Consider the following 24,759-nt stretch of genomic DNA (forward strand, 5'->3'; position numbering starts at 1 on the left):
AGGGAGTAATTTTTCTTTGTAATTGTACTGCTCTGTTTGTGTCCTCTTTCAGCCATAATACCACAGGACTTCTCTAAGGTGAGCTTATCTCTGCTAGTGAACAAACTAGCTTCCTCAGCACATCTTTTTCCATCTTTAGGAATTGAAAGTTTTGCCGGTGGAGAGCTACTCATTACCCTATCCTCCACCACAATGGAGTCTGATCACCTCCTTTTCACAGACAAACAAGTCAGGGGCCTTCCCCCTTTGTATCTTAACCCAGCAATTGTCTGGTAGGTGGAGTCTCATGCCTGAGAACTCATATCTTCCTTCCCAGTCAGAGGTTGGGAAGCCTGTAAGGGATGACTATCTCACTATCATAACCCTCATACAGATCGTTGGTGGAACTTGTCTCCCACTCCCTCTGTTGCTTGATATTAGACATTTACCGTCCCAAATTTAACTGCATCTCCGCTGCCCCGCCACACTGCAACCTTGCTAAGTATGCCACACCCTTGGCAACTTCACTGACCAAACTCCATAGGAGTTAGGGAAGCAATCCTTTTTATTGATTTCAAGTTGTTCCCTTGGGAGATGTCTCTTCCTCCTTCTGAATGGTTTGACACCCCAGTGATACCACATAGAGAAAAATCTAACGAATGCCCCTGAAAGTCGGTATGATATAGTAGTTAGGAGTGGAGATCCTGAAGCCAAAGCGCTTGAATTCAGTTTTGCTATTCACTAAAGAACATTACTATTTACTAATGAGAACTTGGTAAAATCACTTAATCTTTGTGTTTCTCAATGTATGAGTGATCAAGTTAAAAAAAAAAAAACAAGTCAATTATGGAAACTTTAGTTATATAGCTGATAAGGTATATCTAATTGATAACATATTAAATGAAATATCTCAGGAAGGGAATACTCTTCTCTCTCAATTGCCCATGAACACTCACAAAATCTGTTAGGCCACAAATAAAAACCTCAGCCAAGTCCAAACAGTAAACAATGAAGACAGTATTCTCTGATTATAATCCAATACAACTAGAAATTAATAAAAATCAGGGGGATAAAATTTCTTCTGTGTGGAAATAGAAAACTATTTTAAACAATGTCTACTACAAACAGAGGTCACCAACTGAAACTGTAGACAATAATAACACAGCATACAAAAACTTGGGATGCTACTTGCTGCAGTCAGCCTGTATTCCACGTGCTCTGTGGCTCAGCCTCCTGGCTCCTCTCCTCCCAGCTCTCGTGGATTGCAATACAAGAAGAAATCACCATACTACTCATTGACAATGGCTTTGGTATATGTAAAGTTGGCTTTAATGGAGATGATGGCCCCCAGACGTATTCCCTTTTATTGTCAGGCAGCCAACACCAGGGCGTCATGGTGGACATGGGGCAGAAGGACAGCTACATAGGTGACAAAGTCCAGAGCAATTGCTACAGCCTGACCTTGAAGTACCACATGGAGCACAGCATCATCACCAACTGTGATGAATTGGGGAAAACCTGGCTCCACACCTTGTATAATGAGCTGCATGTGACTCTGGAGGAGCACCTGGTCCTGTTGACTGAGGCACTCCTAAACTCCAAGGCCAACAGAGAGAAGATGACTATAATCATGTTTAAGACCTTCAACACCTAGGCATGTATGTGGCCATGCTGTCCCTTTATGCCTCTGGTCACACTGCTGGTACTGTCATGGACTCTAGGGATGGGGTCACCCAGACGGTGCTCATATACTAGGGCTACACTCATCCCTAGTCATCCTGGCTCTGGATCTTGCTGGATGGGACCTGGCTGACTACCTCATGAAGATCCTCATGGAGCATGGCTATAGCTTCACCTCCACTGCTGAGCAAAAAATTGTACATGACATCAAGAAGAACTCTGCTATGTTGCCCTGGACTTGCAGCAGGAGATGGCTATCATCTTGTCCTCCTCCTACCAGGGGAAGAATTTTGGGTGGCCCAGTGGTCAGTACTCACCAACGAGTGGTTCCTCTGCCCAGAGGAGTTCTTCCATTTCTCCTTTCTGGGTATTGAGTCCTATGAGATCACATCCATGAGACTACCTTCGACTCCATCACGAAGTGTGATGTTTACATTCAGAAGGGCCTGTATGTCAACACAGTATATATGGCAGGGCCATCACATACTCTGGCACTGCCATAAGATGCAGAAATAGATCACTGCCTTGGCCCACAGCACAATGAAGGTCAAGATCATCACTCCTCCTGAGAGTAAGTACCTAGTGTGGACTTACTGGTCCTCACTGTCTACCTTCCAGCAGGTGTGGACCGGTAAGCAGGAGAAGAACAAGTTGGGCTTCTCCATCATCCACTGCAAGTGTTTCTAAACGGACTGCAAGAAGATGTATAACATTTGCTGCATGAGGTTATTCAAAAGTATGCATTTGCCTCCCTCATGCTGGCCTCATGAAACTGGAATAAGCCTTTGAAAAGAAATTTATCCTTGAACCTTGTATCTGACATTAGCACTGGATTGTAGAATTCGCTGCTGATTTTGATGTTGTATTCAAGTTAACTATTCTCTTGATATATGTTTAAAACCTTGCATGTATCTTTGATTTAAACCATTAGTACATATGGCTTAGTCACTTTCTAACTGAGGTGAGAGAACATGTTTATAGAAGAGAAATCCATTGGCTTGGTGAGAATTTTTGAGGTCATCCATTTCTTGATATGTGTAGAGTATTAATGTGTAAGAACTGACTATCCCAAGATTTCTCTAGAAGCTGGAAAGAATTCTTGGACCAGTTGTTATTTCTGTCTTGCTAATCTAACAGGGTTGGCAAATTCCAAGCCTTCCCACTCAGTTTCCTTTCTTATCTTATATTTTCCCCACCAGAAATGGTGGGTCATTACTTCTCTTGGGTTGGAAAGCGGTTTGCATTTTTACCTGTTTATTCATCCTTTTAATTCATGTAAAGTTTTTGTAGACAGTTCTCAATTATTTAAGAGATGACAACAAATTATGGTTTTCCACTATCAGGTGAGAACATCAGGTGCCAGAAACACATCATTGTGTAAGAAAAATAAAGTGCTGAGTAAATTGGAAAAAAAAAAAACAAAAACAAAAAACAAAGAAAGAAATAAAATCTGTGGAATACTACTAAGATAGAATTCAGAGGAAAATTCATAGTCTTAAATACTTACATTAAAAAAAAAAAGAATTAAGATAAATTAATTAAGAATCTAATTCAAAAGGTTAGGGAAAGGGGCACCTGGGTGGCTCAGTTGGTTGAGCATCTGACTCTTGATTTCAGTTCAGGTCATGATCACAGGTTTGTGGGATCAAGTCCTACATTGAGCTCTGCACTGAGCGTGGAGGCTGCTTAAGATATTCTCTCTTTCTCTCTTTCTCCCCCTCTGCCCTCTCCCCTGCTTGCACAACTCTCTCTCTCTAAAAATAAAATAAATCTTTTTAAAAAAGTTAGAGAGGGGCGCCTGGGTGGCGCAGTCGGTTAAGCGTCCGACTTCAGCCAGGTCACGATCTCGCAGTCCGTGAGTTCGAGCCCCGCGTCAGGCTCTGGGCTGATGGCTCGGAGCCTGGAGCCTGTTTCCGATTCTGTGTCTCCCTCTCTCTCTCTGCCCCTCCCCCGTTCATGCTCTGTCTCTCTCTGTCCCAAAAATAAATAAAAAACGTTGAAAAAAAAAAAAATTAAAAAAAAAAAAAAGTTAGAGAGAAAATAAAAAACAAAAATAAGTGGAATGAAAAAGCAGAAGTTATTTATTAAGGAAAAAAGTAAAAATTAATAAGTTAGACAACAGAAATACATAAGGTTTAATTAAAAAAAACTAGTTCAATGAAGAAACCATTAGCTACTTGGTACAAGGAAAAAGGAGTGAGAACAAATATGTAAGAATATAATATATTCTTATACCTAATATATAATAGGAGAAATAACATATTCTTATATAATATATTCTTATATATAATATATAATAGGAGAAATAATAAAAAACAGAAAATAAGAAGAATTGCAATAGATTACTTAGTTCATTTCTATGCAAATCACCTTCAAAAACTGGATTAAATAAAAAAATGTCTATGATAATATAATTTACCAAGGCTATAGAAGAGATTAAAAACAAAGACTTAAAACTGATTTTTGTAGAAGAAATAGGTAAAATGGTCAAAGAACTACACCCACAAAAAGCAGCACACAAGATGGGAAATTCTAACAAACTTTAAAAACATATAATTCTAGGAGTGCTCTGGGTGGCTCAGGTGAGCATCTGACTCTTGATTTCAGCTTGGGTTGTGATCCCAGGGTTGTCAGATCCAGCCCCTCATTGGGCCCTGTGCTGAGCATGGAGCCTGCTTGGGATTCTCTCTCTCTCTCTCTCTCTCTCTCTCTCTCTCTCTCTCTGTCCCTTTCTGCTTCTCCCCTGCTTGCCCTCGCACTCTCTCTCTCTTTCAAAAAATAAAAATAAAAATAAATAAAAAATAAAAGCATATAATTCTAATAGTTTGATATCAGTTCCAGAGAAATTTTTAAAAGAAGGAAAATGTCTAATTTTTTTAAAAAATTTTTAAGTTTTTAAATTTATTTTGAGAGAGAGAGAGCATGAGCATGGGAAGGACAGAGAAAGAGAATCCCAAACAGTCTCTGTACTGTCAGTATGGAGTCTGTCCCAGAGCTTGAACTCATGAAGTGTGAGATCATGACCTGAGTTGAAGTCAAGAGTCAGTTGCTTAACTGGCTGAGCCACCTAGGCACCCCTCTCTAATTTCTTTCTTTGAAGTGAATATTACATTGATACCAAAACCTGACATAAGTTAAAAAATATATATATCAGACCACCAATCCACTTATGAATATCAATGTAATAATAAGATCTTAAATAAAATATTAACAAACAGAATCCAGCAGCACACACAAGAAAGAAAGAAAGAAAGAAAGAAAGAAAGAAAGAAAGAAAGAAAGAAAAGAAAAGAAATACATCATGACCAAGACCAAGCAGGATTTATTCTATGGATACAAGGATGTTTACATGTTAGGAAAATAATCAGATGAAAATATTAGGAGAAAAGTAATATATTCAATGTCATAGATGCTTGAAAGTCATTTGATAAAATTCAACCACCATTACTTAAAAAAAAAAAGCTTAGTACTTCCTTAACATGATATATCTAGCTCTGCACAAAAGCTAGTATTATGATTAATGGAGAGACAATTGAAGCATCTCCACTAAGACGAGGATGAGCATTCTCACAAATATTCAATATTATATTTGCTTTGCTGGCCAATACAATTAGACAAAAGAAGGAAATTGGAGCAGAGTGCCTGGGTGGCTCAGTTACTTGACCATTCAACTCTTTTTTGTTTTTTAATGTTTTTTATTTATTTGAGAGAGAGAGAGAGAGAGAGAGAGAGAGAGAGAGAGAGAGAATGAGCAGGGGAGGGGCAGAGAGAGAGGGGGACAGAGGTTTTTGAAGCTGGATCCTTGCTGACAGCAGCAAGCCCCATGTGGGGCTTGAACTCATGAATCGTAAGATGATGACCTGAGCCAAAGTCAGACATTCAACCCACTGAGCCACCCAGGTGCCCTAAGCGTCTGACTCTTGGTAACAGCTCAGGTCATGATGTCATGTTTTGTGAGATGGAGCCCTGCATAGGGCTCTGTGCTGACAGTGTGGAGCCTGCTTTGGATTCTTTCTCTCCCTCTCTCTGCCCCTCTTCAACTCACATGTGCACATGCGTTCTCTTTCTCTTTCTTCAAAATAAATAAATAAACATAAAAAAGAAGGAAATTGGAGCTATAATAATTGGGAAGGTGTAGATAAAACTATTAGTATTTGCAGGAATTATGACTATACAAGTGGAAAACCTGAGAGACTCAACAACAAGAAAACTACTGAATAAGAAGATCCATAAATTAGTGACAAAATTATATAGAAATCAATATCTCTCATTTATACAAGTCACAGCCAGATAGAAAACATAGTGGAAAAAAAGACCCATTTACAACAGCAACAGAAAAGATTTTAAAAACTTGGAAAAAAAATTTAAAAGAAAAATTTTATGAAGAAAGTTTTAAAAACACAACAGAATGCTTTAAAAATAGAAAAACATATTATGCTTTTTTTGTCAGGGAGACTCAACATCATAAAGAATTTCCCTAATTTATTTTATAAATTGTGTCATTCCTAGTCTTTCTAGAAGCAGAAGCCAAGATGGGATTAAACATGCAAGACTTCTATTAAGGGAAAAAGCGATGTGAAAGGAAAGAGGGAAGGAGTCAAGGAAGGCTGGGAGAACTGTCAGACTCCAAGAAATGAAGTGGGAGGGAGAAACGGAAGCTTCCTTTCCTGCTGGGCAGTCTGAGGAAGATTTGGGGAAGCTGTCAGGGAGTCCTTGACAAATTCTCTAAGACATCTTCATAGTTGCTACAAGCTCAGCTATTGTGCTACAGACATCTACTTCTTCACAAAGGCTCAGAGAGCAACTCCCCCATGCTTTTTTCATGGATATTTCTTACTGAGAGAGTGCAAGAGGGAGGTTAGTAGGAATAATGGCAGCCTCTGGTTGATCTCAGGGCCACAGTTGGTATTCATTCTCTCCCTCTTCCACTGTCCATTTGAAATTCCTTCATTGTCAACTATCACTTGGGCTTACCTGGTGCTATGAATCAAACTCTCATACTTGAAGGGCCTGAACATATGATAGGTATTTCCTTCTCAGTTTGAGGTTGCTGCACCCCAAAACTGAACCATCTGTTCATGGTTACAACGGGGCAAGGGCATACTGGGAGGTGCCCCAGTGGATCACCTGGTTCTGCCACAATTTTGTAAAAGCGTCTCTAGCTCCTTCTGCTGAGCAGAGTCATTTGTCCCTCTCGTGATGGTGGCTCCTTTAGTCTTCTGCTGTCTCTTGACCATAGGGTGTCCAAAGTGTCCTGGTGGCAGCTGGAACCAATAGTTCAACATGACTGTTGCTCTGTCACTTGGCAAGAATGTGTCCACTATGGACGCAGGACCTCTAATCTTGCAGAGTTTTGGGGAGGAGAAGCAGAAAATCTCCAGTAGGTCACTAGGAATGATGACAAGTGGAACAACACATCTCTACCCCTTGATTCCCATCCCGGCTAGCCTTCCTGTTGGGATACAGATCCAAACAGAGCTCTCTGATTTAATAAATAGGCTATGTGTTGAAGGGTAGGGCCCTATCCCTTTGAGTGTTCCCTCTAGGCTGATATTTCAGTTGCATGTTTAAAAGGCCGTTCTAGCGTTCTAGAAAGTCCTGTGGACAGTCTAGCACATGATACGACCCCATGTTTATAGGTTTCCATAGTTATGGGTTTAATTATACTTTTCTTTCATTATTAAGATGTTATGTGTATGGAATATCATACCTATATTCCAAGTATTTCATAAGCTCCAGGCAGGGGTGTTGATTGAAGCTCTATGGACAGGAAAGGCAAAGTCTCATCCAGAATAGCTATGTTTTCTTCTGAAGATGAAGTGTTCGCTCTTCTGGGATGGACAGGGCCTCATATAGTCAATCTGCCACCCCGTGGCCAGTTGGTTTCCTCCAAGGATAGTGCTGTATTAGGGGCTCTATGGCGGGTCTTTATTGTTAGCAAGATGGATATTCAGAGGTAGCAGTAACTAGGTCAGTCTTGGTAGGTGGGAGTCCTTGCTATTGGGCCTACACAGAACTACCATCTCTGACAGCATGGCCAGTCCCCTCAAGTGCCCATCACATCAGTGCTGTCTAATTCCAGCTGGATGAGTAATTTGACAGTGGCTTTTCTGCAGTAGACGTTTTCTGGTGGGTATTAATATGTGATACAAAAATCTTCACACTTGGTACCCATTCACATATGCTCATCCCCTGGTTTTACCCCCAGATAACTTTGTCTCCTGTCCTCTAGTCCTTTGCCTTCTAGGCCCTGACCAGACAGCTAAGCCATTGTTGCTGTTTTATACTCTCATCTTGGGCCACTTCTCCTATACAAAGTGGACATCCAGGTGCACTGCTCATAGTTCATTTCTGCCCATTAGGAAGATCTTCCCTTGGCACAGTCTTCCAAGACTACTTATAAATGTGGCTGCAATGCACCTGGTGAGTATTTCCCCTTTGGATCCTATATACAAGCTGACTCATCTATAAATCCAGCTTGGAATTCTTCCTCCATTTTCAGTGGGTTGTATGGGATCTTCTTTGTCTATAGGTGAAAGCTGGTGAAGGAACACGGGTGCAATTGTAGTATGTCAAATGAGGGTCAGAACTGCCTGCTTGACAGCTCCTTTGTGCTCTGTGGTCCTGCTCAGATTGATCCTGGTTGCCCCATTTTCATCTTATGATGATGGACTGCTGTTGGACTTGTCTGACATTATGACTTCACGGGCCACAGTAGGATGTTCCAGAAGCACAGACACTTAATGTCCCATGGTCAAGTGTTCTGTCTCTACCCTCAAGAGCTTTTTCTCAAAGAGTATGCACTTCTCTACATGGGTGGCATGAATTACTCTAGAACCACGAGATCTGCCACTTAAGTCTCTCACTGGAGCTTACATAAGCTCTGTAATACATCTTTTCCTGTCACTGCCACCCTAATACTAGGGTCTGCAGGATTATATGATTCAAGAAGCAAGGCTGATTGCAGCATTGCCTGGACTTGCTGTTCTTGGCCCCATTCAAGCCTTTCAGGTCACCTGATATATGAGCTGTAATAATATTCCTGGGTGTGAAATGTGTTGTCTCCAGAACTCAAAGAGGTATACCAGGCACTCTTTCTTTCATATGGTAGGGAATGCAAGATGTAGCAATTTGTCTTTTACTTTGGAAGTGATATCCTAGCATGCCCCTAACAACTAGAGCCCTAAAAACTTCACTGAGGTGGCAAGTCTCTGATGAATCTTTTTAAGGGTTATCTCCAATCGTCTGGAGCATATCACCACCATCCTAGCCAGCTCGTAGTCATCCTATCTAATCAGGATATCATTGATATAATGGATCAGTATGTTGTCCAGGTTGTCTCAATGTATTACAATAGAAGGCAGGAGAGTTATCATAGCCTGTGGCAACACTGTAAAGGACTATTAATGAGTGTTGTTGTCCATCTCGCAATAATGCAAACTGCTCTGATCCTCTTTTCAATTGATACGGTAAAGAATGTAGTCACTGAATCAGTGGATGCATACCATATACCCAAGGACTTATTGATGTGCTCTATCAGTGATACTATAGGCATGGTAGATGGGAAAGGGTCTGCTAACTAGAGTAAGTCTGTGGGAGTACCTAGTCATTCTCCAGGGGCCACCCTGTTTCTGAGAGAGCCAGACTAGTGAATATCATGGAGATATGATAGTGAATCATTTACCACCTCTGAATCCTTCAGGTCTTTAATGGTGGCACTAATGTCTGCCATCCTCCCTGGTATGTGATGTTATTTTTATTTGCTATCTTGGCTAGGTAGGCAGTTTCATCAGTTTCCATATGGCTTTACTCACTATCAGAGCTTTTATGCTATAAACCAGAGACGCAACGTGGGGTATATTCCAAATCCCAAATACACCAATTTCAATTATGTACTTGGAGGTTGAGGAAATGACCTTTGGGTGGGTTCATAGACCCAATGGTTATACAATGAGCCAGATCTTAGCCAGGACTCCATTAGCTAGTCCTAAAGGTCCTGTTGTCATAGATGGGCCGACCGTGCTGGTGCTTTTGGTTAATGTCAAGTCAGATCCTGTGTCAAATAGTCCTAAAACTGTCTGTTTAGTTGTCTTTTTTCATGTATATTTGTTTATTTTGAGAGAAAGAGACAGAGCATGAGCAGGGGAGAAACAGAAAGAGAGGGAGAGAGAGAATCCTAAGCACAGAGCAGAGCGCCATACTGGGCTCAATCCCACAAGCCATGAGATCATGACCTGGGCTGAAATCAAGAGTCAGGCACTTAACAGACTGAGCCACCCAGGTGCCCCTTTCTGGGTCGTCTTCTTTCCACACTGTACAATCACTCAAGTGAGTCACTGTGGGTCTCTTTGGGGACTGGGGGAATCCTCAGTGTATATACTTGTCATGGTGTTGCTAGGTCCTTCCTTCTAGAGGCTCAGCTACCACTTCAGCCAATGGGATTCAGATCTGAAAATGGCCCAGATCCAGGAACTGAGCAAGAGATTATGACTTTTTATAGAGGTGACTATCCTTAGCCCCTGGCTCTAGTATTCTTGCTTTTAGTTAATTATAGAGTTAAAAATCACCCTTGTTCAATTTCTCTGTCAATCTAAAACTTCCCTGAAGTATAGTCTATCAATTAAAAAATATATTACTTCCCTCACCCCCCCTCTTTGTTGGATCAGTATGATATCAAAAAGCAGCTCATATTTCTTTGGACTATATTATCACAGAGGGTAAGACAGTTGACTTAGTTCTGTCCTTCTCTTTGCCCCTAAAGATACCATTTTTATTAACCACCTCCACAAACTTCTTCAGATTAAGCCCCTTTAACTGCCTTTCTGAACTTGTCCATCACTGTGGGCCTTCGTTACTTCAGGACTCCATTATCCCCATAAATGTTCATGAGCTGAGCTCTATGTCTGCCTCTCCCACTCTCTCATCAACCCAGTCTGTAGAAGAGCTACCACTGAGCTTTCTAGTGATACTGCTGCCCTTCTCCCCAGGACAGTCTCTGTGGCCTTCATGCATGGATTGTCCTCAGAGTCCTCCTGTGAAACACTGGGGGCTCCTCTGGCTTTACATTATGTATTACAACATTCTCACTTCCCTAAGCCTTTCTATTTCTTCCTCTATTTCCTGCCAGGGAAACTGAGGCATTTCCACGTGGCTGAGAATTACCCATCATCTTATCTAGCCTAAAAGCCACCTCATCGGTGAGTTTGCCCCATCCTCTGGAGTCCTTTCCAGGATGGTAAATTCCATATTCTGAAAAAGTGTCTCTAAGCCAATGAATTCTCGCTTATTGAGCCTATTAGTATTAAGCACTTGTGTGGTATTGGATTGGAACTGGAGATATTGATATGAACTCATGGTTTTTAATATATTGACATAGATAGAAATGTATAGATACATGTATGTATATGAATGCTTATATTTTCTAGCTCTGTCCTTGGGGAAGGCCTAAAAGCATTGGCATGTTAGGAGCAATGAACACATATAGTGCTCAGATTTTGGTTTCTAAATATTATTGTCCCCTAAAAGGGACCAGTCATGCTTGGAGAACTGGCCAATACCAGGGATTGAGTGGAGAAAGTAAACACTGGGCCTGAAACACGGTAATATGTCAGAAAGGAGGAAATACTCAAAGAATGACAGAGAAATGTCAAAAAGGACAGAGGAGTCAGCCTGAAGGGGGCTCTCACTGGTCAAACCTGGGACCACTTAACAATAAAAATAAATAATGATAGTTATAGATTACAACCCATTGATTAAAATAAGGTCCAGAGGTCCATACTAATGGAAATAAACAGTGGAGAAGGGCAATTTCTTCTTTAGAGTAGAATGCCAACTGATTATATAGAAGTAATGAATAGAATTAGAAATTAAAAATCAGTTTGCAACTAAAAATTTCTAGAATTAGAATTTTTTTTGGAGAGAGAATACAAGTTGGGGAGAGTGGCAGAGGGAGAGAGAGAGAGAGAGAGAGAGAGAGAGAGAGAGAGAGAGAGAATCTTAAGCAGGTTCCACGCCCAGTATGGTCCCCGACATGGGACTTGATCTCATAACCATGAGATCATGACCTGAGTCAAAATCAAGAGTCAGATGCTTAACTGACTGAGCCATACAGGCATCCCTGGAATTAGAAAATTAAAAATCATTTAATGTATAGCAGGTTGGCTATAATTAATGAAACTGTATTGCATATTTGAAAGTTTCTTAGAAAGTAGATCTTCAAAGTTCTCAACACAAGAAAAACGTGCAACTATGTGTGATGATGAATGTTAACTAGACTTGTTGTAGTGATCATTTTGCAATATATACAAATATTGAATCATTACATTGTACACCTGGAACTAATGTAATGTTATATGTCAATTATATTTCAATAAAAAATCACTTTTTGGCAACTATCATAGTGATAAATCATTCAAGAGACGTAGATGTTAAAAGTAGTAGGTGAAAGCTTAATTATAAATATTTATAGTTCCAAAGTATACTCCCCACTTTGTAATTACAAAGGGGAAAATAGGAACTTTGCATATACCAACAAAATCAACTGATTAAAGTTTACGTTAATGGTACCAATAAATATCATGTACTTTTTGATGCAATTTACTGAAAAGAATGTAACATCATTTCTGTGATATCCCACAAGAAACATATCCTATCTAATCATGAGAATGAATTAAGCAAAAATTGAGGGACAGTCTATAAATTTACTGGACTCTTCTAAAATACCAAGATCATGAAAGTCAAAGATGGAATGACCAGCTCTTCCAGCATAAAGGAGAGTAAATAGATTTAACAACTATTGGAATGTGTGATCTTGGAATGGATCTGGGCCAGGAAAAAAAATCCTAATAAGGGAAATTTTTAGGACATTTGGCAAAATTTGAGTACATTCTGTAGATTAGGTACTAATGTACCTATATTAATTTTCTGTTTTTGGTAATTGTCTTATGGTTGTATAAAAGATTGTCATTGTTTTCCAGAAATATACACTGAAATATTTAGAGGTAAAGGGATATCACATCTGCAAATTACTCACAAGTAAGTTAAGATAAATAGATAAACAGGAAAGGCAGGGGAAAAGAATGATAAGTAAAAATAGTAAAATATTAGCTAGGGAATTTGTGTGAAGGGGTTATTAGTGCCAGTCTTACAACTTCCTGAAGTAAAATTATTTCAAAATTAAAATTAAAGAAAGATACTTTTATGGACTTCAAGCTGTATCACAAAGCTGTAATAATCAAGACAGTATGGTACTGGCATAAGAACAGACACTCAGATCATTGGAACAGAATAGAGAACCCAGAAATGGACCCACAAACGTATGGCCAACTTATCTTTGACAAAGCAGGAAAGCATACCCAGTGGAATAAAGACAGTCTCTTCAGCAAGTGGTGCTGGGAAAACTGGACAGCAACATGCAGAAGAATGAACCTGGACCACTTTCTTACACCATACACAAAAATAAACTCAAAATGGATGAAAGACCTAAATGGAGACAGGAAGCCATCAAAATCCTGGAGGAAAAAGCAGGCAAAAACCTCTTTGACCTTGACCACAGCAACTTCTTACTCAACACGTCTCCAGAGGCAAGGGAAATAAAAGCAAAAATAAACTATTGGGGCCTCATCAAAATAAAAAGCTTCTGCACAGCGAAGGAAACAATTAGCAAAACTGAAAGGTAACCAATGGGATGGGAGAAGATATTTGCAAATGACATATCAGATAAAGGGTTAGTATCCAAAATCTGTAAAGAACTTATCAAACTCAACACCCAAAAACCAAATAATCCAGTGAAGAAATGGGCAAAAGACACGAATAGATACTTCTCCAAAGAAGACATCCAGATGGCCAACTGATACATGAAAAACTGCTCCACATCACTCATCATCAGGGAAATACAAATCAAAACCACAATGAAATACCCCTTCACCCCTGTCAGAATGGCTAACATTAACAACTCAGGCAACAACAGATGTTGGCGAGGATGTGGAGAAAGAGGATCTTTTTGCACTGCCCCTGGGAATGCAAACTGGTGCAGCCACTCTGGAAAACAGTATGGAAGTTCCTGAGCAAATTAAAAATAGAACTACCCTACGACCCAGCAATTGCACTACTAGGTATTTATCCAAGGGATACAGGTATGTTGTTTCGAAGGGGCACATGCACCCCAATGTTTATAGCAGCACTATCAACAATAGCAAAGTATGGAAAGAACCCAAATGTCCATTGACAGATGAATGGATAAAGATGATATATATATATATATATATATACACACACACACACACACAATGGAGTATTACTCGGCAATCCAAAAGAATGAAATCTTGCCATTTGCAACTATGTGGATGGATCGAGAGGGTATTATGCTAAGCAGAATTAGTCAGAGAAAGACAAATATGTGACTTCACTCATATGAGGATTTTAAGAGACAAAACAGATGAACATAGGGAAGGGAAGCAAAAATAATATAAAAACAGGGAGGGGGACAAAACATAAGAGACTATTAAATATGGAGAACAGAGGGTTGCTGGAAGGATTGTGGGAGGGTGGATGGGCTAAATGGGTAAGGGGCATTAAGGAATCTACTCCTGAATTTACTGTTGTACTATATGCTAACTAACTTGGATGTAAACTAAAAATAATAAAGATAAAAAAATAAAAAATAAAATAAAGATACTTCCATAGAGGACATAGTAACATTGAAAACAAGGTCGAATAACAGAGATTAAAATAATTGGGAAGAGACTGTGGGGTGCCTGAGTGGCTCAGTTGGTTAAGCAGTGACTCCTGATTTTGGCTCATGTTGTGATCTCATGGTTCATTAGTTCAAGCCCTGTGTCGGCCTCTGCGCCACAGTGCAGGGTCTGCTTTTGATTCTCTCCCTCTCTCTCTGTCCCCCTCTCCCACTCACTCTCTCTCAAAATAAATAAACAAAAAGTTTCTAAAAAATTGCAGAGATTGATTTCATCAAGCACGGGATTGAACATAAGATAAACAATAATAGATCATTGGAGTCCCTAAAGGGAACTGGAGACTATGATAAATATTCTATGACAAAAAGATGGAACTAGAGGAAGTTACATGAAGGCAGGTTTTGGCCATTATAAGATAGAACCTTCTGGCAAGTAGCATTGTGCAACCATCAATGCTTTGAAGTAATTAAGGAATTTGGAAGCAGACCTATCCCTGAAAGTATTCAGACCAGGACTAGATACATCATCTACAAAAATGCTAAGGGAGAGGTGCCTGGGTGGCTCAGTAGGTTGTGTCCAACTCTTGATTTCGGTTCAGGTTATGATCTTATGGTTTGTGGGACTGGGCTCTGTGCTGACAGCATGGAGCCTGCTTGAGATTCTCTCCCTCTCTTCCTGCCCCTCCTTTGCTAGCTTACATGCACACTCTCTCAAGTAAATAAAAAAAAAAATGCCAGGGGCAGTATTCCCTACTGATTGAGAAGTTGAACTGTATGATATCTAAAGCCTTTTCTGACTCTAGGATTCTTAGAACTTTTAAACTGGAATAATATCTACCTCAATGGTGTAGACATGTATTGTCCTTAGGAATTCAGAAGGAAACTGTATGTAAAGTGAGGTAAAATACGTTGAGTGAAAAGTGTCCTACAAATTTGCTGATCACTTTTGCCTCTTGAACATGTCTGAGATTGTGCTTAGGCAATCATTTTGGTTGAACTTAGTGCGTCTTTCCTTTCATTTCTAAAGTCACTATTAAATAATATTACATTAATAATACTTTAGTGGTGACTTTAAAGTAGTGCATCTCAAATTTTAATGTAAATACAAACAACTTGGGGGGCTTTTATTTTTTTTAAACTTTTAAAAAATGTTTTTATTTATTTTTGAGAGACATGAGTGAGAGAGAGGCAGAAAGAGTGGGAGACACAGAATCTGAAGCAGGCTCCAGGCTCTGAGCTGTCAGCACAGAGCCTGATATGGGGCTTGAACTCACGAACAGTGAGATCATGATCTGAGCTGAAGTCAGTTGCTTAACTGATTGAGCCACCCAGGCGCCCCAACTTGGAGACCTCTTAAAGATTCAGGTTTGGATTCTGATTTTTGGTTCAGTAGAACCAAAAGAACCAGTAGAACTTCTAGAATAAAATAGGTGAAAAGCATAGTGATGTTGGCAAAGATTTCTTGTGTTCGGCAAAGATTCCTTAAATACTTCACAAAATGCAGAAAGTATAAAAGTAGAAATAAATTGGGCTTCATCAAAATTAACTTTTCCTCTTCAAAGGACACTATTAAGAAAATGAAAAGGCAAGCCATGGCTTGGAGAAAATATTTCCAAAACATGTAGGTCTTATACCTAGAACATATAAACAGCCTTGCAAATCAGTAATAAGAAACAACCCAGTAAAAATATGGGCAAATATTTGAAGATACACTCGTCATGAAATATATGGCTGACAAATAAGCAGATGAAAAAATGCTTAACATTAAGGAAGTGCATATTAATATCACAATGAGATAGGACCACACCCCTTTAGGTCCCTTTAGGATATCTAAAATTAAAGACTGACCATACTATATGTCGGTAAGGATGTGAGCAACTGGGAAGTCTCATACACTGTAGGTAGGAACATATGGTACCATCACTATAGAAAATATTTTACGAATTTTATAAAAGTCAAATATGCCCCTACCTTGTATGAACTAGCCATTCCACTCCTAGGTGTTCACCTGAGAAATGAAAGCATATGTCCATACAAACACTTGAATGTTCATGACTTCCTTTGTAAGAAACTGTAAAGAACCCAAATACCCAACAGATGAATGGATAAACAAACTCAATATATTCATATAATGGAACACTAGTCAGCAAAAAGAAATGAACTACTGATATCCAGTGCAACCTGGACCTCCAAATAAACATAGATCTCAAAATATTCCGCAAGCCATGCAAACGTATATACTAAATTATTATACTACAGTAACAGAAAGGAGAGCAGTGCTTGTCTGGGGATAGGTGTGGGACAGCTGTCAGGGGCAAGAGAAAAGATTGCAAAGGGCCACAAGGAAACTTAGTGGTGATGGATATATTCATTAGTTTGTGATGATTTTCTAGGTGTATATGGATGTCAAAACTTACAAAAATTTAAATATGTATAGTTTATGTCAATACACTATAAAAGGTTCAGATTCTGATTCAGTAGGTGGGGCCAAGAGTGTTTTTAACTAAAACACCAAATCCCAGGTGATGCTAATGCTGCAATTTCCATACCACAGTTGAGTGGTAAACCTCTTGAGCTGTCTTTGTAATAAACAGATGTGTCATTTGAGTGCATGATAGATACATATGGCCGGCACCATACTGGATAGTGCAGATAAAATATTTCCATCATTGAAGAAGGTTTTGCTGCATGTTAAGAGTCAAGATTCTTGACTACATTGGTGACTATTAATCGTGTCCTATTATCTCTCAATTATGACCTGTCTTTGTTCATCCCACTCACTCAGGCTGTGTGACCTCCTTTCACAAAGTTTTGCTGGAATTCCATTCTGGGCTCTTATATTGTGTACATTTTATTTTAACATGTTCTTCATTCTGACTTGCATTAGAGTTGTAATAAAGTTTGAATAGAAAGTTCAACTGGGGGCAGATGTCAGTTCAATTTAAGGAGCTTCCTAACAATTTAGACCTCCAAAAATCTTACCTTCCAACACGACTTCCTCACCATCCAAAACATACATATTTCACAGCTCCTGTGGCTGGCTGTAGTCAGAATTGTGTAATCTGTAAGTTCCTGTGTGGCTTCTACCGCTATGAAGAGGTGTCATCAGAGGTAAATGAGAACTTCTCTAGAAATGAATTCTCATCTCTAAATAAGGGGAATGAACAAGATTATTTTATTATTTCTTCTGATTCTCACATTCCATATTCTTCTGCTTATTTCAGAGTAATGGTAGCATGAAAACAAAGATTCTTGGCTCTGGATAAGGAGTGAGTTGGACCATGTTTTTAGTTAAAGAGTCCTGACATTTGTATAGTTTATACCAGGGACTGGCAAACTTTGTGTAAAGGGTCAGATAGCACACATTTTTGGCTCTGCAGGCCATATGGTCTCTGTCTCCTATAATAAACATTGCCATTGTAGTATGAAAACAGTCAGATATGTCAATGAATGGGTGTGACCATGTGGTCCAGTTTGTTGACTCCTGGTTTAGATGAGAATAACTATCTTCTGACCATCTGAAGTTCAGTTGAGAAATCAGGAAAAAACACACTTTATTGATATAATTTTATTAACTCTGGGTACATAATACAACTAGTCTTTCACACCTAAAGACAACAATCCAACAAGTTATCATAATTTCAGGTTATACATACTTTAAATTAATAAACTAGGTTTATAAAAGATATAAAAATATTTCACAGGCTTGGGAAGATATGGTCATGAGACTTCATTGTAAGGAGGGGTATAGGCTATGTTAAGAGATTTTTTGAACCTACAAAGGACATTTAAAAATTTACACTTGTTAATAAAGTTCTTGCTTAATTTTATCTTCATTCATCAGAAGCCTTAAGTAGAGCAGCTTTCTTTTTATACTTGTCTCCAATCTCTCTAATATTTTCCAAGAGATCTTCAGACATGTATTCTTCGTATTCTCTATCAACTTTAGCAATCTGCTCTTCAAGATGTTTCTAGTAGAAACAATAAACAATTGTTAATATAAAAAACATTAATTTCTTTCAAAGAATTTAATTGTGAAGTGTACAAACAAGCATGTAACAACTGTTAAGGGCAGGAGTAAAAGGGATGCTCTTGAATCTCCTTTTGTGCCCTTTCCTAATCATTTCCCCAGAGCCAAACACTCTCCTGAACAGTGCTTTGCTATTCTTTATACTTTACCCTCCACCTCACACAGATATGTATGTATGTAACTCTAAACAATATACTAGTTTAGTGGTACCTGGTTTTAACCTTCATATTTACTGAATGATATTAAATATAATATTCTTTGACTTTTTTCCACCCAGTATTTTGATTCACTGATGTTAATGCAGATAGTTTCAGTTTATTTATGTACTGCTATATAGTTTCTACTCATGAATACATCAACATTTACTTATCCATTTTACTACAAACGAATTTTTATTGGTTCCCAGGTATGGTAGGCTGAATAGCAGCCTATTCAAAGATGTCCATGGCCTAATCCCCAGAGCCTGTGAATATGTTATCTTTACACAGCAAAGGAATTTTACAGATGTGATTATGTTAAGGATATTAAGAAAAGGAGACTATTCTGCATTGTCCTGGTGGGTCCAATATAATCACAAGGGTCCTGGTAAGAGGTAATCAGCAGTGTGAGAGTCAGAGAGAAAATATAAAGACAGAAGAGAGGTCAGAGGGGATAGAAGATGCTGTGCTGTTGGCTTTGGAGATGAAAAGGGCACAAGCCAAGGAATGTAGTTGGCTCTAGAAAATGGAAAAAAACCAAACAGATTCCCCTATAGAGTCTCTAGAAAGATTGTAGCCTGGGAGGCCCATTTTATACTCCTGACTTCCAGAAATATAAGGAAATAAATCTGTGTTGCTTTAAGCCATTAAGTTGGGGTAATTTGTTATAGCAGCAACAGGAAACTAATATAGGGTGTTTTCTCATGTGAATGATGTTTTAATGCTTTTGATATGGTGTGTGTACTTGCCAATAACCGGGTTGTTTTTTTACTATTTCAATTATACTGTAACAAATTATAATATACTAGATGGCTTAAAACAACAGGAATTTATTCTCTCATAGTTTTGGAGGCTTAAAGTCCAAAATCAAGATGCTGGCAGGGCCACTCTATCTCAAGGCTCTAGGGAAGAATCCTTTGCCTCTTACCAGCTTCTAGCAGTTCTGGGTAACACTTACCTTGCAGGTGTGTCACTCTAATTTCTGCCTCCATGTTCGCATGGACTATTATAAGGACATCAGTCCCTAGATTGAGGGCCTACTCTAATCTAGTATGACCTCGTCTTAACTACTACATCCACAAAGACTTTATTTTCAAATAAGGTCATGTTATGAGATTCTGGATAGACATGAATTTTGGGGGGAATACTAGCCAATGTAGTACAGTACCCCAGCACACAGTGTAAAAATTTAATTAAATACCTAGAATGGAACTGTACCATTTTATTGCCAAATTGTTTTCTAAAATTGTTAACATCAATTTAAAACCTGAGCAGTATAAACAAAAACTTGCAATTCTCCATATTCTTGCTGGCATTTAGTATTCTCAAACTTTTTTTTTTGCCAATTTCTTAAGGGTGGGAAGTGGTGTATCTTTTCATATGTCTATTGGCCATATTAGCTTTCTGTGAAATTCCCATTCAAGTCTTTTGCCCACTTTCTGCACTTATTTTCCAGAGGTCATTATGTATCTGGATGTTAATTCTTTATTAGTTGTTTTTTTTTTCCCTTTATTTATTAAAATTTTTTTTAATGTTTATTTTTGAGAGAGAGAGAGAGACACAGAGAGAGAGAGAGAGAGAGAGAGAGAGAGAGAGAGAGAGAGAAAGCACGCACAAGCAGAGAAGGGGCAGAGAGAGGGGGAGACACAGAATCTGAAGCAGGCTCCAGGCTCCAAGCTGTCAGCACAGAGCCAGATGTCGGGCTCAGACTCACAAGCTGCGAGATCATGACCTGAGCTGAAGTCAGACGTTCTACTGACTGAGCCACCCAGGTGCCCCTTCCCTTTATTTATCTGACAACGAGAGCAAGAGCAAGAGCAAGACTGCATGAGCAGGGGAGGGGCAGAAAGAGAGGGAGACAGAGAGAGGATCCCAAGCAGGCTCCACTGTCAGTGCAGAGCCCAACACAGGGCTTGAATCCATGAGCCAGAGCTGAAATCAAGAGTCAGGAGGGGCGCCTGGGTGGCTCAGTCGGTTAAGCGTCCGACTTCGGCTCAGGTCACCATCTCGCGGTATGTGAGTTCGAGCCCCACGTCGGGCTCTGTGCTGACTGCTCAGAGCCTGGAGCCTGTTTCAGATTCTGTGTCTCCCTCTCTCTCTGACCCTCCCCCGTTCATGCTCTGTCTCTCTCTGTCTCAAAAATAAATAAATGTTAAAAAAACATTAAAAAAAAAAAAAAGTCAGGATACAACCTACTGAGCCACCCAGGTGCATCCCTTTATTAAGTTGTTTTAAAAAATATCATCTACTGTTTTGTGGCTTACCTTTCCACTCTTTATGTTTTGATATAGAGATCTTAATTTTAACAAAGCTGAGTTTATAAATAATTTGTGGTTTGTACTCCTTGTGTCTAATTTAAGAACTTTACAACTCCTGAGGTGTATATATAGTGCCCGTAATTCTTCTAAAAGTTAAAAATTTAGCCTCATGTTAATTTCTTAATCCATCTTGAAGGGATTTGTTTCTAGGGTTTAAGGTATGAATCCCAACTCCGTTAATTGAAAAATTCATTTCACCCCACTGGTTTGCAATAGTACCTCTCTCATAAATCAGTTTGTCTTTGCTCATCATCTATTTCTGTACTCTGAATCAGAGAGATTGGTTTATATGCATCAATACTACAATGGATTAGTTATTATAGCTTAACAACAATTTTTGAACATCTAAACAGACAAAAAAGATTTTGTGCCCCTTAAGAAGGAAGGAGTCTACAACAGGAGTCAGAAACCTCTTCCCGAAAAGGGCCAAATAATTTGGCTTGTGGACTGTATGTAGTTTGCTGTCTCCTAGTCTAGAATACCAAGCCACATGAGGACCTACATGAGGCTCCAATCAGCAACTGCTCAAAGAAACGCTTTGCCCCAGGGGAAAAATATCCCATCTAAAGATACCGTTAGATACAAACTCCTGTTTTCTTCAAACTTCACCAATTGTAAAATTTCCCCATATTAGGTTTTAAAGATGATTGGTAGACTTATGTGCTCCTTCCATACTTGCCAATTATGTGCCAACCATTATATGTTGTGAATGAATTTTTCTTTTAGGCATCTATTATACATTATCCTTTGGAGAATGAGAAAGTAATTACTCAAATAGTTTTCTGGTCTCCGGTTCAAAGTTAACAAATTAACTGGTTGAAAAAGAATCCATGGAAGGTTATAGAGCCATTAAGTGGCTGAATTAGGAAGAAGTAGGTAGAATCCAGGTTTTGTGATGTAGGATCCAGCATGTTTTTCCTAGTTCTTAGGAAAGTGAAGAGCACTGGCAAACAAGAAAATGCAGATCAATGTCTTTTAGCAGAAAGAGGGGAGGTAGGATATTGAGAAGGAAAGCCGGCAAGAGAGGATAAAAAAGGGGCCAGCCAGATGTTGAGGCAGACACTCCTCTTGCATGCTTTTGGCTTCTGTAATCTTGCTTGCCTCTTGCATCAGCCAACTGTCTGCATAACACAATTGGTAGTGACCCCCCATGCAGCCAATAAAATGTTTCCAAGCACCCAGAAGCTAGTCAGGCATAAAAGAAGGCCAGCACCAGGGCTCAGGTGTTAGCCTTTGGAGAGGACTCTGCTGGGCTGGCACTGGTACAAAATAATCTGTCTTTTCTGATTCCCTGAGTGCATGTTGCTTCCCTCTTCCTGGGTGCCAAGTATTTGCTGTAACATTTTTGGTGCGTTGGCCAGGAAGTCGACAGCCACGCTGGCCTGTTGAGCCACCACTGTTGGAGGCCAGCGGAGAGGCCACTTATCACCAGCCCATGTGACGGAAAGGAAGGCATATCCACGGGTGATTTCAGTGGACCCCGACCCTTGCTGGGCCTGACAACAGCCGGCCACCACTGCGCTTGAACGGACTCCAGGGGAATAGAAAAGGCCTGTTTCAGGATGTCAGATCGGTAAGTGTCCTGGGGACATCAGAGCGAGTTCAGGCTCACTCTAGAGGTGAAAGGGGAGCTTGATCACTTCCCGGGCGACAGAGGTACCACACAGAACAGGTAAGTCTTGGGTGGAAGTCTGTAATCTATCTGAATGTGTGTGTTGAATGCCTGTGCTCCACGGTTTTGGCTACAGAGCTTGAGTGGGTCCTACCCTGAAATTCCGATGACCTCATATGGCTCAAGGCAGGATCCAAGTCAGGGGTTTATACTGACCTGCCAATACTAAGAGATGTCTAATCCCCATGAGGGGAGTGGCCAGGCAGATAAAACAACCTCTTCTCTAGTGTTTGTCTTGTGACACCGTACATTGGGAGGGACCCATCTAGGATACTAGGACTGGGGGAAATTCCTCAAAACCAACTGTTTTGGAGTATATGATTAAGAATTTTAAAAAGGGATTTTCAGGTGACTATGGGGTCAAATTGACCCCCGGGAAATTACACACCCTCTGTGAATTAGAATGGCCTACGTTCGGTATATGCTGGCCCCCTGAGGGCACCCTAGATGTCCCCACAGTCCGAGCTGTTTATAAAGTAGTTACTGGAGACCCGGGCCGCCAGAACCCATTCCCATACATTGATCAATGGCTGGAAATAGCCCAAGTCAAGCTTCCTTGAGTCCGGTTCTGCGTTAATAGTAAGGGACAATGAAGGGTCTTAGTGCCACGGGCCGAGAAGAAGACCTCACAGCAGAAAAAACTGCCCCCCATCCTCCAGGAAAATTCAGAAGTTCTTCCATTTCCACCACCATATGCCCCCAGCACCCCATCAATTGAGGGAGGGAAACCTCGCCTGCCTGACAGTCTACTCCCGTCAGTCTTGTCTCTGCCAGCAGCCAGTCCACCCCAACCAGACACCTGAACCAGTAGGAAGATGCCTTAGGTCACAGCTCAAGGTCCAAGGTCCCTAATGGTAATTCAGATGCCACTGTGGGAGACTAGGGGAGACTAGGATGCCACTTACGGGATCCTATAAGAGGGGGGATCAATTTTCTACTACCAACCATTCTTCACTACTGACCTCCTCAACTGGAAACAGCACATACTGCCCTACTCTGAGAAGCCGCAGGTGATGATAGATCTCCTAGAATTCATATTTCAGTCTCACTTCCCTGCTTGGGTTGACTGTAAGCAGCTTCTGCTCACCCTTTTCAACACAGAAGAGCACCAATGAATAGTCGCCGAAGCCAGAAAAAGGCTCCAGACTCAGGCACCAGATGGACAACTAGACTTTGAGGCTCGGGCATGGGAGGCTATGACCGAAGAGAACCCTGCTGGGACCCCAACACAGAAGTGGGAAGGGCCAGATTAGAAAGATACTGACTCGCTTCCCTCCAAGGGGTAAAAGCAGGGGCCAAAAGCCCACCAACATGGCAAAGGTATCTGAGGTCCTAAAAAGCAGAAGAGAGTACAGCTGACTTCTATGAAAGATTACGTGAAGCCTTCAGATTTTACACTCCATTCGACTCAGAAGCCCCCCAAAACCAGCACATGGTCAATATTACCTTCATGGGATAGGCCCAAAGTGACGTTAGACAGAAGTTCCAAAAATTGGAAGGATTCTCTAGAAAGAATCCCACTGAACTATTGAAAATTGCCAACAAAGGTTTTTGTAAATTGGGATTGAGTTGCTAGAAAGGAGGCAGACCAAAGAATGAAACAAAAGGCAGCTCTGCTGGTCACAGCCTTGGGGCGACCATCCCCCCTAGAAGGGGCCCCACGGAAACCACAAGGGATTCAAGAACAAAAATGAAGGGCGCCACAGGAACAGGATTAATGTGCCTACTGCAAGGAATCTGGACACTGGAAAAATGAATGCCCCAAATGCCAAAAGGGAAAAAAAACCAAAAACTTCTGCTCCAGCCTGCCACTACTAACCAGAACCACCCAAGGCTGACCTGATTGGACTGGCAGGAGTGGACTCTGATTAGGAAGAACTGGCTTTATCCAACTGGACCCCCATGAGCCCATGGTCAAAATGAAGCCCAAGGCCAGACAATAGACTTCATGGTCGACACTAGGGCTGAACACTCTGTGTGACACAGAAGGTGGCACCTCTCTCTGGTCGAGAAGTCACCATCATAGGAGTCACTGAGATGCAAACCCAAAGGACATTTTGTGGTCCCCAACAATGCCAGCTGGGTGGTCACCAAGCAGTTCATGAATTCCTGTATCTACCTGACTGCCTGGTCTCACTGTTATGTAGAGACCTCCTTGACAAGTTGGGTGCAGGAATATCCTTCACTTTGGA

At 40.4% G+C, this 24,759-nt stretch overlaps 1 protein-coding gene and 1 pseudogene across 2 annotated transcripts in view; one reads left to right on the forward strand and one right to left on the reverse strand.

Annotated features, from left to right (window-relative positions):
• The first annotated feature begins 192 nt into the window (after positions 1-192).
• Positions 193-2,346, forward strand: LOC102951213 (annotated as a pseudogene).
• Positions 2,347-17,902: 15,556 nt separating this feature from the next.
• Positions 17,903-24,759, reverse strand: part of NDC80 (NDC80 kinetochore complex component) — a 62,432-nt gene continuing 55,575 nt past the window's right edge. For both annotated transcript variants that reach the window (XM_042962725.1, XM_007089497.3), the window contains one exon: positions 17,903-18,321. In XM_042962725.1, the coding sequence (XP_042818659.1) occupies positions 18,184-18,321 (138 nt within the window). In that variant the 3' untranslated portion in view covers positions 17,903-18,183. The remainder of the gene's footprint in view (positions 18,322-24,759) is intronic.

This window comes from Panthera tigris, chromosome D3, assembly GCF_018350195.1.
Source record: "Panthera tigris isolate Pti1 chromosome D3, P.tigris_Pti1_mat1.1, whole genome shotgun sequence".
NCBI lineage: Eukaryota > Metazoa > Chordata > Mammalia > Carnivora > Felidae > Panthera > Panthera tigris.